General features: G+C 29.4%; 1 protein-coding gene across 2 annotated transcripts; it reads left to right on the forward strand.

The window, feature by feature from the left end:
* Nucleotides 1-1,515: 1,515 nt before the first annotated feature.
* LOC132946835 (probable lysine-specific demethylase 4B) lies at nt 1,516-6,565 on the forward strand. Of its 2 annotated transcripts, none has more exons than XM_061016925.1 (11): nt 1,516-1,706; nt 3,545-3,675; nt 3,774-3,863; nt 3,926-4,144; nt 4,242-4,426; nt 4,522-4,675; nt 4,756-4,946; nt 5,013-5,254; nt 5,527-5,684; nt 6,140-6,238; nt 6,306-6,565. In XM_061016925.1, the coding sequence occupies exons 2-11, from the start codon at nt 3,550-3,552 to the stop codon at nt 6,456-6,458; spliced, it is 1,617 nt and encodes a 538-aa protein (XP_060872908.1). In that variant the 5' UTR covers nt 1,516-1,706; nt 3,545-3,549; the 3' UTR covers nt 6,459-6,565. The 2 variants fall into 2 exon arrangements, with proteins under 2 accessions (XP_060872908.1, XP_060872909.1); XM_061016926.1 differs by having other exon boundaries at nt 1,516-1,660.
* Nucleotides 6,566-18,701: the final 12,136 nt, after the last annotated feature.

Below are 18,701 nucleotides of genomic sequence, written 5' to 3' on the forward strand. Positions count from 1 at the left end.
TATAGTCCATAAAAATAATCCCAAATGCCATATAAATATTGTTCTTAACCTCAAAATAAGTCCGACCAGCAGCGCTTTTGCGACAACTTGGGAAATGATTTTGCCTCATTAAGCGGAAATATTGTAATAGGTGGGAGGGTGGGAAGTTTAAAATAACACCACAAATCCATAATAACAATAAATATATGCTAGACATCCGGCATGTGCAAAAACGTGTGACAATCTCACGCTAGGCCTAACCGCAGGACGACCATTTACAGTTGTGCGAAGTATAGAAGGGACATAGGGTCTGACCCATCGAGGAACGCTGATGGACAAGCGTTCATCAGTCGAGCAACAAGCCACCATCAGAACAGTCACTAAAGCTAAATACCTAGTCACAACTAGCTTATTACTTATAGTTTAATTTAAATAATTATTTGGACTTAGAATATTTCTAAATAATTATTATATTTGTGTAATAATAAATACAATTTATACAATTATCTTCGTGGTATATTTTAAAAAACCTTCATCCATTCAACTGCGATTGTGGCACGTTACAGTAGTAAACCGACGTTTTTACATTAAAACGGCGTTCCAAAGTCCAGGCAGCTAGAACAACATCACGCCACCAAAATAGGCCACTGATGCTGCCGCCTCATTGGATAATACTGATCAACAACACATCACACCATTCTTATGACGTCAATCGCCCTTTCCTAAATCTCGGCATGTCCCATATAAATAGGGACCCAGTTTCACAGACACTTTAAAAATAGTTACCCCAGCTTACCGTACTTGTGTGGGTTGCGGACTTGTAACAGCTGAATCGCCGTCCACATTAAGTACAAAATTCCAGTTTAGTGTAAATTATAATTATAACTATAAATTAAATTATATTATTTTCTTGTATAATAAACATATTATTATATTCATCTACATTGTGTTCGAAATTTATTTAAACAAACTACAACCATCATCCAATCCAGTGCAACGACGTATACGTTCCTTCGTCGGTAAAGAAGTGTGCAGTAACCAATCAGGTTACATCGACGGGTTACTACAATATTAACTTCCTCATTTTAATTCCATTTATAAAAACCTATAATAAAAGAAAATATCAATTGTATAAAATATAAGGTAGATAGTGAACAATTCAGTAAGAGTATACTTTCTTTAAAGTGAATCAAAATTCAAATAAATTGTTTCCAAATCAATTGAAGGAACTAATGATGGTGCGTCCTTCCATATTATGTACATTAATGTGCCAAATTAAATTGAATTTTTTACTAAATTGATTATTGCAATACGCACACACAAACATGGTAAATACTTAAAGTTTTACCCTGATTAATGAACAATTAATTTAATTTAATTAACAACATAATAAAATAAAAATCAAACATTAAGATATTCAAATTATATATGATATATGATAAGAAATTACGATATGATAATAGCTCATGTGCAGGTTATTTGATAAGAAATATTATATTATAATTGATAAGGAATTTGCTCGTGGGCTGTCTCTGCTCTCTAGACGCTCGTGTAGTGGTTGTCATCGTCACGAGGGCGTCCGTCAATTATCATTGTAAAAGTTTTCGTCGAAACCTGGATAGATCCATTCGAATTTCCACCACGTCAAGTCTGAAGTGTTATAGCCATCCATCATTGATCGGTACGTTCCAAAAATATCGATACCAAGCGACCGACATCACTATCAGGTAGGTATTGTATTTGACCGACGAGTCCGTCGGACGGATTATAAGATAACCAAATTTATACTCTCGAAACAACATGCTGATTCCCCTGCCCCCCCCCCCCCCCCCGTGTCATTCTGCCATTGAAACCGATTCACTTAATATGAGCATATTATGCTCGTATTATAAGAACCGATTTTCGTCGGTCCGTGGCGTGTTTAAGTGTAAAGTGCAAATTTTTACACTGATACATATATCTCTGTCCAATTGTGAATTTCCAAATGTGTTTGAGGGTTGCAGGCGTCTGTTTCTTACCCATTTCTCCAACTTTGGTAAACAAACAAATTTGGCTACCCCATCCAAAATTTCATACCGTAGCACGGGTTAGAGTTGTGATAAATTTCAAACTATATCTACTAAATTATAAAAAAAATATAACAATAATTAATAAATTCCAACAAGGGGGATTGAACTAGAAATCGTCCAAGACCGACCAGTCATTCCGATCAACCGTTTGGCCACCCATGCCCAGCGTCAACCTGTGGAAAGCTCTCGGGCAGTACGCTAAAAAAATGGATTGGATCAATATTAGAATAAATATTATTATGTTTATTTGATACAAATAATAATATACATAGAAATTGTACACATATATAATTTTCTTTTTAAGTTGAGATTTTAAGAACTTTATCTCCAATTGTTAATTTACCACAAATCTTTATACTTAAAAAAACATCATATAACACATTTCTTAAATATTAGTTGATAGCTGATATAGAATTAGCTTTACTGGAATATACAAAATTATGAATAAAAATATAATGATATTTTATTTTATTTATCCATTTAACATTGCATTAAGTTCTAATTTTTCTAAATTCTGTACTCTCTGGAATTGTTTTGTGCTAATTTTTGCTAAATTTGGTAAATGTAAATTATTACAGTTAATTATTTTGGTTGAACTAGCTTTTACTCATCTTAACTACAATGTAACAGTAGTTCTACTATTGTGTACGGTCTACCATCACTTTTCTAATATAGTATGCAGTCTACCAAATATAAATTTAACCTTTTTCAGCGAAAACATTTAAAATATTTATACATTTTATAAAGAAATCAAATAAAAATGCATGGGACAAACCACCAAATATTACATAGTCATTTAACTAAAGCCTGGCACAGCTGATGTAATCACACAAATCTGATATGTTTTTTATTAATCTATACAAGATTGTAAAGGATACCTATGCTTAAATTAAAAAAATTAGAAATGTGGTATTTAAAAACTTTAAATTTAATAATTATTTGTTTTGTATTAATGTAATAACTGTTTTATTTATATTGTACAATATAATATAATATGGTAGGTCACAAGTAAAAATTATGATAGATGTTTATTGGGTGGTAGATTGCATATTGCACGAATACCGTTCAATACCAATGAAATAAATCTAAACTATATTTTTGAAAATTTTTGAAGAGAATATTAGGTCTATAAATTAATAGTAGATATTTTGGACAATTATTATTTATTATTATCTGATTGATTAGTACTTAGATACTGTAAATCTACAATAAATGGTCTACTCTTGGTAGACTTTTTAGGTTTTAGGTTTTCGGTTTTTGGTTTTATTTTTCTATATTCAAATTCAGATAGCTTTTTAGTTCTATCAGCAATATTAGAAAATTATGTTTAATTTTAATGTGTTCTGTAAAAATAAATTAAAAATTGACGTTTTGATACTTTTAATCGATCAATTAATTGATTGGTGACTACTAACTTATAACATCCATTTGATAAATTCAAATTTAGTTAAACTTAAAACATATTAATATTATTAATGATTTATTTATAATTTTAGATAACATGTATTCTAATAAAAGTACACCCAGCATCATGGTTTTCAAACCAACATGGAGTGAATTCAAAAATTTTAGTAGCTACATTGAACTGATGGAGTCGCAAGGAGCTCATAAGGCTGGTGTGGTAAAAGTATGCTATTATAAAAATATAGTTTTTTTATTACAATATAAGATTTTATTGTTACAATTCAAACTTTTTTTTCTAAATATGTAATATAAATCTTGTAGGTTATCCCACCACCTGAATGGAAACCAAGAAAAAAGAGTTATGATGAAGATGATATTATGAGTTTGAAAATTACAACTCCAGTATGCCAAGTAATAGGTTTAAGTACTTAGATTTTATTAAACTATGTCTAATAATTATTATATTTATTTAGATTGTACAAGGTAAACAAGGACGGTATCAACAAATTAATATAGTAAAGGAACCTATGACAGTAGCACAGTACAAAAAAATAGCTGAGTCGGATGCATACAAGACACCTCTGCATTTTGGTTATAAGGATCTGGAAAGAAAATACTGGGATATTATGACTTACACATGTCCAATATATGGTGTAGATGTATCTGGATCTATTACCGATAAAGATGTTGATGTATGTGTTAAATTTATACATATTATAATAAATTATAATTTATTTTATCTCAAATGTATATTAAAATGAAGTAAATATTTTTTTTTATTAAATTTAGGTTTGGAATATTAACAAACTGGGTACAATATTGGATTCTGTAAATGAAGATTATGGTATTAGTATTGAAGGTGTCAATACATCTTATCTCTATTTTGGTATGTGGAAAACATCCTTAGCATGGCACACTGAAGACATGGATTTATATAGTATACACTATATACACGAAGGATATCCAAAGACATGGTAAGGTTAAAATTCATACAACACTGTTCACACCTTTGCAATTATACAATATTTTAAAATTTTAATTGGATATATCTTATTTATTTTTCCTTAAGGTATGTGATACCTCCTGAACATGGTCACTGCCTAGAAAGATTGGCTAGTAAATTATTTCCAACCTGTGCTTCGAAGTGCCCAGTATTTCTTAGACATAAAATGACTATTATAGCTCCTTATATGTTAAAAGAATATTCTATACCATTTAATAAAGTAAATATGAAGAATAACTAATTTTAAACTATTATCAATACTTATGATTTATTTATGATCAATATTATTGTTTGTTTCAGATAACACAAGAGCAAGGTGAATTTATGATAACTTTCCCTTTTGGATACCATTCTGGTTTTAATCATGGATTTAATATTACTGAATCAACTAACTTTGCATCAGCACGTTGGATGGAGTATGGGAAAAGATCTTCACAGTGTCTTTGCAAACAAGATTCAGTAAAGATCAGTACATATGTTAAACCTGAAAAGTATGTGTTATAACTACAAGGAAATGATAATGGTACTCATTTAAATTATGATTTAAAATTTTACAGCAATCCAGATATTCCAAAATGTTATAATGCAGCTGGTAGAAAATATTATGCTGTAACACAGAACCTTTCAGATTCTGAATTGTCACATGAAAATAAAGCTAAAGATGTACCTTCATCAACAAGTGTACAGTGGTTAGATGAAAAAGATGAAGTTAATGAAAAACTCAGTGATGAACAGAGAGAATTAATGGAAGATATAGAAATATGTCTAAATGATAATGAAGAAGAAAATGTAATTGATGGTATGTTTCAGTAAATTTCAAGTTCAGAAAATGTTATTATTTTACTCTATTCAACATAAAACCTAACCGGTCTTAAACAACAAGTTTTGGTTGAGTGATGATCAGGAAACACCTGTTTGACAATCACCCTACAGAGTCAACAGGTGTACGCCTGCAGTGTTTTAAAGCCATGCCTTTGCGCTTAAGTTGGGCACCAAGATTACTTGTTACGTTGAATAGAATATATGTATCTATTTAAATTTGATATTTAAATAGACATTTTTTTTTCACAGATATACAAAATAATATAACTGTAAAAGTTTGGGCTAGACACTTGCAACATAATAGGATCACTGAATGTCGAATTGTAAAAATTGATAAAACTCCTTTAGGTATTGTGAAATTCAGTGATGGTACAATGTCGGACAGTATTACACTAAAAGAAATTAAGGTATTCTTGTTTGTTATGTTTTTTATATTATTATAATCCTCACTCTTCAGGTAACGCATCTTATGTTAAATCACAGATTTACATTAAGATGTCTAATCCTGATTATTTCAGGATTATAACAAAATAATTTGGTTGTACCTTACTACTATTAATATAAATACCTACTAGTATTTATGTTAGTTCATAGTATAATTGATTTCTATTGTACAGTAAAAATAGATTTAAAATAAATAAATATTATGAAGCTTCTTTACTAATACATAAATAATTAATATAACATTTTAGGAACTATATTCTTTTACACAGGCATTTCATGACTTCATGATCTTTTTTTTTTATTTTATTCTGTAAGAAAATTACAAAACTTGGTGTAAATAAAATATTCCTTAAAACATGATTAATATGCTCTTATATTCAAAAATTATTTTTTATTTGTCATAATTATTTATTTTTAGAACTATGAAAATGATCTTCCAGCTATTAACAAAGAAATACATTTAGAATCTGGTGACAAAGCTTTATTCCTGGGGTTGAATTATCAGTCCATATACACAGTAAGTGTAATCTAACATATTGCATTTAATTTGAATAACTTAAAGTTAATAATATTTTGCATCAAAGGTTGAATATAATGATGGCACATCTGGTTGTCTACGTGCTCGTGATATATTCAGTGTCAATGCCCAAACAATGAACCGTTTAAAACTGAAAGCCAAGCGTGGGTTAGCTAAATATCAAAAAGAAAAGAAACATGTTTATGATGTAATATTTTAAAATGTATAAAAATCTTTATTGTTAATATTTTAATTTGTGTAATGAATGTATTTTAACATTTATACTAATTTTTTGGGTTCGTTCAATAAATTTTTTATATATTAAAATATTTTATGATATTAATGTTCCCGTAGATTTTTTTACGTCCCAATAATTGTATTAATTTTATGATCATATTAAATTACAACATTGGTCGACTAACAAAATATTAATCCCAGTGACTTCAAGCTTGTCATAATAAATTATAAAGGTAGATTACGAATCTATTATCCCTAACCAGCACAAGTCGGACTGAACTCTGCGTAAGTCTGCCAGCACCCTATGGGGGTGTGTGAGAGGCCACCCAGGACATCTGGATTGCAGCAAGATTGCCGGCTCATCGTCCGTATAAACGACTCCTGTATACAATTGTTTTGAACCCAGCAATATTTTTATCAATACTTAATGAAAAATAAGTTCTGTGCCAGTACCTACTTCGTAATGTCCAGTGTAAGTTGAGGTTTGATTATATCCAATATCTATTTCTGTAAATAATCAAAATATGGAAGGGTATAGGTATTAGGTAATAGTATGCTCCGCAGGTCAGTTTGCGAAAGCTTACCTCACCACCGTCTGCACATCTGCCCAAATTCACATCTTAAGCGATATTTAAGGGGATCGGTGGCGGGTAGTTTTTAAAGAGTTCGATATAGGCAATTGTCAAATTGCATGCATGCTGGTCATGTAAATGGGTGTGTAGGATGTTAGTAAATTAGTGTGTGATCATGTGTAAAAGAAATAGAGGAGCGCTTCTGCACGCCCATGTACAAGTCACCCACTCCATTATAATACACGATGAAAAACTCTTTTGAGCGGAAATAGTTTTTAGTGTTTATATTTATATTGTTAGGTATTAAAAACAAAATACATATTATTAGTAATTTTATTATTTCATACAAATTTACCAAGCTATAATACATTTTTACATAATAGTTTTTAATACATATTTTATTATTAATGAAACGAACGGGTTAGTAGCTATTGGTTACTATAATGTAAAATTTTAATTTTAAGAAATTTTTTTATGTTTTTTCCCAATTATTTAAAGTACCTACTTAGAAATGGCTGCTTTAATCCCCTTAAGTACAAACTAGATCTAATTCCTAATTAGACCTAATTTATTAGGTGAATCGACCTATTATAAAACAATGAACAAATTTACGCTCCACGTGATAAATTAATTTTTTTATTTTTTGTGTCTGTGTACACGATAAGTAGTCAAACTAATGATTTGGTTTTCATCTTTTCCGTTTGGAAAGTGAATCTAAAAGTGTAAAATCCAAGTGAATATTGTTTTTTTTTTTATTATTATTAATAATAAATAATAGTAGATGTCCTTCAGAAGAAAAGTTAATGTATTAAATAACTATATTCATCATTATCCTTAATTTTAATATTTATTTTATTGAGTAAATTTTCAAATTTAAAAGAATTTTCTTAATAGTTAATATATACATAATATGATGTCTACATAAGACATCCATTCAAAAATATGTACATGCCCATGCCTATACATTTAGAATACTTTTAAGTTAAAATAAATAATAAATTAAAATTTAGCACTTACAATAGGTAGTAATGATGTAACATACCTACTTTTGGCACCTACTATATTAGTAGGTATACTACAGCAGAGCAAGTTTCTTAGTTTTTTTAGCTTCTAAGCGAATCGATGAATTTATTGATTCTACAATGACGTGTGTTTATTTAATGTTACGTATTCAATAATGTTTATAAATATATATGGTCAGGGATCGTCCTACCATACGCAGGAACGTACGACGTGTGTGTCTCGCACGTCACCCAGTTTACTTATGCTGTTTCTACAATAAACACGTTATAATCATTTATGTCTATAAACTGCAATTATACTGATTAACGTTTAATCATTGCATTCAAATTAATGCAACGACACAACATTTCAAATTGTTTTTATGTCTTTCATAAACAAAACCAAAGTCTCTCACTTAACTCACTTGGTCGCATAACATTTTATCAAGTAAAAAAAACGAAATCAATAGATTTTCATATAAAACTTTATTATATAAAGTTGGTTAAGTTAGAATCAAATATAGTTAATAAGTATGGTTCGGCAAGCAGTGCTCCGAATTGGGAATTATTAAGTAGAGCATCTCAATCCAACAATTTATAAACTGCGTTCCAAGTGAAAAATAACTCAATGCAGACCCGTGCATACTCGCAGTTTTTCAATATCACATTTAACGTGGGTTGCATAATTTTAACTTTATTCTATTCCAAATATAATGTATTCAACTATAAAAATGTATGTAGCATGTAAGTGAATATGTATTTATATTTTATATTCACCTTATTTTTCGAAATGTATACAATTTAGGTTACAAGTGGGTCACTGTAATGGATGGTGTTAAATTTGAATTCAATGATATGATATATCATTGCAGTGGCGTACGCAGAATTCGTTAATGGGGGGGGGGGGGGGGGGGGGGGTTACCATATTTTATATACAATATAAAAAAAAAAATGTTTATACAATTGTATTCTTCTTATATTTAAAGACATGCACAATACAATTTTTTAAAAATGTATATTTTATAGACTAAAAACACTAACCTATTAAGTTATAACTTAATATTAATTCGTCTCGATGATTTTGATAATTCATCTAGTACTGCGTCTGTTGAGATTTCAATATCCCGATGAATATTTAGCATTGCTAATCCATTTAAGCGAGATTCTCCGGTTGTATTTCGTAGATAGGTTTTGAGACGACGAAGAGTCAAAAAAATCCTTTCTGGTGTGGCTGTCGTTACTGGTAGAGTAACAAGAATAACTAAAAGTTTTCGTATAATTGGAAATATTTTACATCACATACAAGTAAAACTGAATGGGCATTTTTAAGATTGTCATTCATTTAGCTTATATAATTCCACCATAATCTAAGTTCTCCGATACTTTGTTGTTCACTGCAGTTAACGATTTTTTCATAACGACGTACTAAATGTACAATGTCAGTCTCAAATTGTTTTTTGAATTCTAAATTATTTATTTTTGATGGCAAGAGACAGTGAAAACTTGACAAAATGTGTTTATGATCTAACAAACGTCTTTGAATTTGGGTAATAAAAAAATCTAAAAATGGAATGAATATTGAAACACGAAAATATACTTCAGGTGAATCTGCTAGTACCCAATCGTCGATCGGTTATTTGTAGATTAGTTTAGTTGGTATATAATATTTATTATTATGTCAAATCGCATGATTCAAAGTAGATAGCAACGATATTACGATTACAAAATATTATCTATTATACACATTACACGCACACGTATATCTGTATATGAACTTAGTACTTTGCTCATAAACAACCATGACCCATGTAATAAAATGTAACATGGAATGACAGTAATTATTTTTCGACAAAAATATTAACGCGTTATCGGGGCCAGACTAGACGAATATACGGAACCTTTTAAAACCACCGGGAAGTGACCGACCGACAAAACGCATAATATGATCCTAGTCTAAATATAATATTCCATAAAAAAAAATCATTGTTCGTATTTAACTTGGGGGGGGGTTAAACCCCCCCCCCCCTCACCCGTCGATACGCCACTGTATCATTGTATAAGAAAAATCGAGTCAAAATATTTTCAAAATTTTATCGTGTATAGAAAATGCTAATATAAACATTTAGTAAAATTTTTATGTATCTACAGTTATTCGTTTTTGAATAACAATCAAATAACAAGATTGCTGCATGAAAAATAGAGTGAATATCCAATATTGTAAAAATATGAATTTCAAACGCTCATACAAATTTAATTTGATTTGCTTGTTGACATTTTTTTTTGATAAAAGTAGACAAACTTCTAAAGAATCTTGTATTATATTTTCAAATCTTAGATTTAAAAAGAAAATTTTTAAATACTCGACTCAAAATAATTGGCTAATGTTCGTTATTTTTCCTTATTTTGTCAATATTTGAACTTTAAATGCTTATAAATAAAAACTGTGACCAAGGATTTTTAATATTTTCCAATGTCATTGTATCAATATAGTAGGAGCCTTTTATTAAATTTTCAAGCTTTTTTACCCAACAAATAAAGTTTTATTTACATTCATAGAAAAAAAGACTTATGCAATTGGAAACTGAAAATGTTCCTAAACAGTTCAAAAGGAATCTAAATATTTTGAAAATTTCATCGTGTATAGAAAATGCAAATATAAACAACCAGGACAAATTTCAAGTATATACATTCCTTTGTTTTAGAGTTACACCAAAAATCAAAATTGATTTTGTGGAAAATCAAAGTTGACTGGGAGAATAGTTGTTCTACCTACATTCTGTGCATTTCCATCAGCATTGATGGCATCTCGTATTTATCAGAACGCAGTTTTTCCTGCTTCAACCTGATAAATGTCAATCGCTTAGTTTCAACTTTCACGTACATGTCCACAACATATTGGTGGAAGAGACGCCGACATTTTAAGATATGACTGTCCTCATTTTCCCGAACCATCAGTCTGTATGAATAATTCATTGAACTAACTTTTTTGTTAGTATCGGAACCTGTAACTGGATTTATTATTTTCATTGAAAAATTATATCCATCTTCGCCGTGCTAAAAATAAGATAGGGTATTGTAACGTATCATATGATCGATGTGTGTCGGACACACGCTGCAGTTGATTGCTTCACCGATGTAAGACAATATCTTGGTTTTCTAAATTTTCACCCACGACGACAATAGGGACTTCGTCAATTGTTGGCGTATTAAAATGTCTCGCGTGTTGTCATGCAGACGTCTTATCATGATTAATGACAATTTTGTGATTATCAGACGACATGCTGTCGGAAGCACTCGTGAATAATGCAACCAATTCGTTATGTTGATGAAAAAACGTTTGGAGTTGTTACACAATTATTGGTCTTTTTACCGGGTGGTCACCCATCTGGGAGCCTGCTCGACCGCTGCACACATTACTATATTAGTGACTGCGTCCAATTACCGCGCTTCACCAGGTCAACATACAATGAACTCTAGTACCAACCACGTTAAATTGTATATTATATGTTTATATATTTACCAGTTTAAATTCTTGTCAAATGTATTATATATTTATATGTAACATTTGACATATCAACAAATTGTATACAATATTACAATCCTTAAGTAAATAGTACTGAGTAGTAAAATATATATGGTATATACAAATTAGTGTAAATTGAATCATTTGTTGGTCATTGACATATCGATAAAATCAAATATTTAAGTAGCTTGATCGTCATATTTAAAAGTTGATTTTATAAAATATAGATACTTGTATGTTTGTGTTTTTATAAAACACTGTTTATATTATATTAGTGCTATTATTATTGGCGTATTATAAAACCGGACTCGACAAGAATAATAATATGAGTTAGGTTAGGTTAATATTTACTACGATCACCATAGGTGGTCTTAGGGTTTTAATTTTGAAGGGAATTTAGTATTTTTCTCGTATACATTTTAAACATAATATAACGAGCCAATGACTGATGGGCCTTTCGCTGATAAATTATTTAACTAAAAACTGTTTTTGAAATAAATCTGGCTTATTAAATCTATCCTAAGTGCACCTATAATTGTATAATTAATTTTAATTATTGCAGTCTAAACTACGACCTGCAGCCACATCTTAATTGGTTGACGGAATATCACTTCACGCGTGAAACTTAGCACGCTAAGTACTGTAATGGCAGCTATTTTAAGTCGAGGAAAAATAATTAAATTAAATGAAAACATTAGTTACAGAAAAAAAAAGTTAAATGCTTATTGGAAACAATTTACTGTCGAAATATTACGATATAAATAAACTAATTCTATTCGATTAAACAGTGTATAGGCACAATCGTCGTCAACAATAAACAATACTAGCCAACACAGTATAATATCAATGTTATATGCGATACAGTGTTCACTGTTTATACGTCATAATAATAATAATAATAATAATAATAATAATAATAATAATTAATAATAGGTATATACCGTCATTGAAGTTACCACAGGTGGACAATTTCAGTCGCGGGCAACGTGTGTAGCGAGCCGCAGTCGAGGGCCGCATTCACTAAAGACTGAAATTGCCTTCCCACACGAGCCACACATACTATTTTTTGTCACGCTTCTGCGTTCATCGATCACGACAAGATGGCAAAGGTAATGCACTATGCACTATCCAGGGATATTCTATGCAACAACCAGACTATTCTACGAAAACAATTTCATGAAAGAAAATTGTTTGCTCGTCACGCAGGGAGGTTATAATATGAATATAAGATGAAACCCACGATATAGATAACCTAAAGTTTATGTTTTTTTAGGATCGTGGTATAGTTTTCAGTGTTGCCCTAATAAATTATTCGAGAGGGGGTAACATTTTTTTTATATCCAATGATTTTTTGCCAGCATAATATATGCTGTATACAGTAATTTTTCTAATTTATTTTACACAATATACATATATTTTACAACAGTGCAGCTAAATATCTATTTATTTATTTACGTTATTTATCAATTTATAGAATAATTATTGTAATATTGAAAGTTTCATAAAACTATTACTCAGACTATTCTTCTGCCACAATAGCCACTACTGAAAGAATGATAAACCAGCATTCAGGCGATGCTCCTACATTGCGATTGCTTTGCAGTATGTCAGGTTAGTAATAATTTACCTTGTTGTATTCTCTAGCTAATTGGACTTAAACCAAATATTACATACACAAAAAAATTTATAAAATGTTCAACTTTTATAGATAAGGATTGAAAATTTAAAACAAGGTTCCACGTAAATATAGGTTATATTAAATTACTTTATTCACAAAAATATCATCAAATATACTTAGTAATATCAGTAGGTATATCATAGTATCATAGGCTGACTGACCGTCTTCGCTCAGAATCGTTCTGAATTTAATACAATCCATTACAGTGACCCACTTATAACCTACTATACAGTAGAGCAACACCCACTGCCCACTTGTATATTTACCATAAACTGATGTCGGTACACAATGTCACAGTTAAAGTTTACAGGCCCACGATCTTATTTGTAATTAAATTCGAGCTATAATTAAATAATGTTCAAGATATTTAATGTGACATTTAATTAATATTTAATATTTAATTTTATAAATAAAATATTTAATCTGTCATTAATTTTGTTACAAAGATCAGTGACTTGTGCACTGTGCAGTGTTGAGCATAGCAGTTCATGGTGGAATTCACGAGATGGATCGTGGATACTGGATAGGTGTATATAGATTATAGGTCTTTATAGGTATATTGAACAATATTAAAAAAACAAATAATAATATTAGGTATATAACATTTCAACAAGTAGCAATATGTGTCCTATACCTATTAGATTAGCGTACTAGTTATCAAAGTGTGAAAACCATACGTACAATTTTACAATATTATGCTGTATTTTTGAAAATGTTAGTTTCTTAAACATATTTTATTTAAAATTCAACTGATTTAAAAATGTTTTTTCCTCTATCTTATAAATACCTATTTATTTATTATATAATTAAAAAATTGCTATTTACGAATTTTTAAGTACCTATAAAAAAGAGTTATTTTAATCGTATTTTTACGCTATGTACGAAACTTTATATTAAAATCACTTTTTCCATTTTATACCATTGTGCGACGTCAAGACTGAAAAGGTTAGGTTGTATAATATGTATTATGTGTATACGTATAGATTGAATATTTATACGGTTAACCAACGATGTACCTAATAATATCCAACTCAAAAAGCTTCAATTTAATATTGATAAAAATGTCAACTTTAACCTAGTGGGTTTACCCTGGTGGGCAAGTGGGTGTCTCTCTGCTGTACAGTAGATTAGAAGTGGGTAACTGTACATGGGCGATGATACATGAAGATAGGTACACCATACGACGATTATGGCAGACGTTGAGCAATGTTCTAAATCGACGTCTTAATCATATCTATTAAAAATTACCAACAATTTATTGATCGACCATGTAGCCGGTAAGTTGAATTAATATTATTTGCAATTTGCATATTATCATATTTCAATATTTGTACCTATATAATAATATACATGAGACATTTCAAGTACCCACTTGTAAAATTTTTAAATTACAACAAAATAACTAAAATCGTTAGTCGTTAGGTTATTTAGTATGTAAGTAATTTCGTCTAAATTTGATCTTCAAATAACTATAAAAAAAACTGTTTTTATGTATTTTTTAGATATTTTGGTTTCAGAATTAACTACTTACGTGGAGCGTTGTTTTAAATGTTTAATCCTTAGCTATAAAACTTAGTAATATACTTACTATATTTTATAATTTTTTAACTATACTAAATAATTTGAAAATTTTCTATTTGATAAATTCCGTTAAAATTTGAACTTTAAATGATTATCTAAAAAAAAAAAAAATGTTCATACGTATTTTTAATATCTTGTATTTGCCGTTGTAACAATATATCAGGAGCCTTGTATTACACCTTTAAGCTTTTTGACACAACGAATAAAATTTTGTTGACATTTTTATAAAATAAAACTAAAATAATTGAAGATTGACAATGTTCGCAAATAGCTCAAAACGATTCAAAAAATTTTTAAAATTGTATCAAGTATAGTAAATAATAAAATGAACATTTTGTATGAATTTCAAGTATCTACTGTTATTAGTTTTTGAATATCAACAAAATAAGAAAATTGTTGTAGGTATCTATGAGGATTTGTTAATTTACGGGTGAGCTCTAGTATCCATTTACTAGTATCCAATTTATAATTTCAAACGCTCGTAAAAATTTAATTTGACTTTCCTGTTAAGTCTTTTTTTATGTTAAATGTAGGGAAACTTAAGTAGAATCTTGTTTTGCAATTTAGATTCAAAAATTTCTTTCTACAACACTGCAGCTAAATATCTATTTATTTATGTACATTATTTATCAATTTATCAAATAATTATTATAATATTGAACCTAGCAGAAGAAAGTTTCATATAACTATTACTCAGACTATTCTTCTGCCTCAATAGCCACTACTAAAGGAATGATTAACAAGTATTCAGGCGATGCTCCTACATTGAGATTGCTTTGCAGTATGTCAGGTTAGTAATAATTTACCTTGTTGTATTCTCTAGCTGATTGAACTCAAACCAAGTATTAAATACATTCAGGTGGTCATTCTAGAGCCTAGTGGGATGTTGTTAGTTACTGGAGGGACAGCATTAACTTTTTTCGAAGATTGTGTAACTTTTACAACAATTTTTTCTGAAATTTTTTGACTGAAAGACCAGAGAAAAGGTTCGTTTTGGATTAACCAGTAATTTTGAATCGAAGATTTTACCAGGAAATAGTACGTTTTGATCTATTCTGATGATTCCAATTGAATTAAAAGTGAAACAATATATTATATATTAGGTATCTTTATACCTATTGTAAAATTTCTGGTATAAATGTCAGTAGTTCATGCTCAATTTTACAACTCACAGGCAACAGCTACAGAGTAAGTTAGTCAAGGATCTAAGGGCTGTATAAATTGGAATCTATTGAACAATGACAATTCATTTCAGTATACTTTTCAATAAAAAATTATGTACCTTGTACAAATTATCCATGTATCAAAATTAATTTACAAGAATCTGTTATTGAAGATAATATATCGAGGCAGAGTTCCATTCTTAAGTATTGAGTAAGGTAATTGGTGATATAAACAAATACAAAGTTGGTCACTTGGTCACATGCAGAACATATAAAATTCTAGGCTATAATTTAAATAAAACCACTTTTTATAGAGACCAACGAGTATTTGAGTGTTTAATTGTATCAAATTATACGATGCACTAACTTCCACTTCTTTCAACATGGACCAACCCTATTTTTTTAAATTTGTTTTCGATGTTTTTAAAACAAAATTATAGTTAACATACTAAGTCCCTTAACTCAATAAGGCTACTTCAATTTGATTTTATTATTTTAGGCAATATATGTATGAAGTTTATACATGTTTTTTTTATTTTTTGAAAAAAATATATACCAATTTAACGGTAATTACTTGTACCAGAACTGAAACCTGAATTCTGTAATTTTAAGAACCGGAACCGAAACCGGTACCGAACTTTAATTTTTTTAAAGAACCGAATTGGAACCAAATCCGAAAAAATCATAAAGGGTCCAAGCCCTGTATCTATAATGGTTTTCGTTTTTGAGTTACATAAAAAAAACTAGTTTTGGGTAAAAATTCTCGTTTTTAGTTAATTTTTTATTGTTTTCCTTGTCGGTTTTGTAGGGAATTTTCCATTTTTACCTCTCAAATGCACCAATTAGATTCGTTTTTCTATCAGAAAAGACGCTGATGTAGAAAATCGAATCATTTTTTATACTACCCAAAAATTTTATGACAGACAGAAAAAAATACACTTTATTGTAAAATTATTATTTAATAGATATTTCATTCGCTACGCTCAGAATCTAAAAATATTATTATTTATTCGCATAATAATGTTATGTATCACCACGTATTATTGATTTGTGAACAAGCTCATCAAAATAATTAAACGACTCGAATTTTTTGAAGACATCTGTAGGTACACATTATATTGATACTTAAAATAAATACCTTTATAGGTTAAATATATCTTTATTAAATTATTATAACTACCCATGTGAATATAATGATTTTGAATGCTAAAATTTGCGTTAAAATTTAAATATCAATAAATTCCTAAGAGATTGTGCTTTATATATATTTTAAATAAAATAAATATAATATTAATTTTACCTTGACGATCCATAACAGGTCATTGACTCTAATATTATGTAACAACACAAATTCGCAATCTTGTAAGACGTGTAGGCCAATACCACGGCGGTTCAACGTTATCTTAATTATTTGTACCTAAGTTGATGTTAATATTATATTTTTAATTTTTAGATAGGAAAATAATGTAGTGTATCTACTGGTCAAAAACAATTTTTGGAAGAAGGGCTAGAAATCCAGGAACAAGGAACACTGGCCGAAAATGGAAAGAAACAATTTTTGGGCTGAAAATATAGTTTTACCCAAAGTATTGACTTGGACATTTTTTAAAATAATTTTATAGAGTCGTACAATTTAAAACGTTGCGGAAAACTCACGAAGTAATAAATACGATGTATTTAAATACCTACAATAGTTGTATTATTATTCTGTCTTATAAAACATTAGATATAGCCGATATAGGTTTATACAACGCTAACCTTACAAAGTCACGTTCTATACAATTTAAGTATATAACTAGAATGCGGATTTCTATGAATTTGCATATTTATTCTGGTCAACCGTATAATATACAAAGTGAGCACAACATTTGTTTAATGACGTCATAACGATTTTAAAAACCATACTTTATTAGTGCGTAATTTTGCATATTTTGACATTTATCTACTTTTAAGAGGACGCCACACCCGTATGTGTTGTCTCCGTCTTACAAACGCGTAACATACCAAATTTACGCTCAGAAATTCAAGTTTTATGCCGTTAGTTTAAAAATTGGAGTGAATCGACCTATTATGAAACTTGATGGTAAGAACATTATCTGTGTTTTGTTGGAAGTTTTTTTACGATGATTCAGTTTTTAAGTGAGTTATGAGTATTTTTAATTTACATTTATTATACACGCCATAACTCACTTAAAAATCTAATAATCGTAAAAAAAACTTCCATCAAAACACAGATAATGTTCTTACCATCAAGTTTCATAATAGGTCGATTCACTCCAATTTTTAAACTAACGGCATAAAACTTGAATTTCTGAGCGTAAATTTGGTATGTTACGCGTTTGTAAGACGGAGACAACACATACGGGTGTGGCGTCCTCTTAAGGGCTTATTTTATAAAATTTTAATTGCATACCTATTTCAACTTTTAGTGGCCATTTTTACCTCCAGAAATAGTAAGTGCTATAAACATTTGCCTATGAAATCATTCCAATCATCCCGGCAGAATGTTTAGAATTTACTGACTACATATTAGAAAATTATATATCTGAAAATGCTCAATTTCTCCAAGTATAAGGGCACAATGTTCATCTAGTGTACAACAAACAACGAACGCATGTGAGGCATTTCATTCGAAATTTAATTCATCCTTTTACTCAAGCCATCCAAATATACATCAATTTAAAAATGTTTTAAAATCATTTTAAATT

This window comes from Metopolophium dirhodum, chromosome 6, assembly GCF_019925205.1.
Source record: "Metopolophium dirhodum isolate CAU chromosome 6, ASM1992520v1, whole genome shotgun sequence".
In the NCBI taxonomy this organism is placed as follows: Eukaryota; Metazoa; Arthropoda; class Insecta; order Hemiptera; family Aphididae; genus Metopolophium; species Metopolophium dirhodum.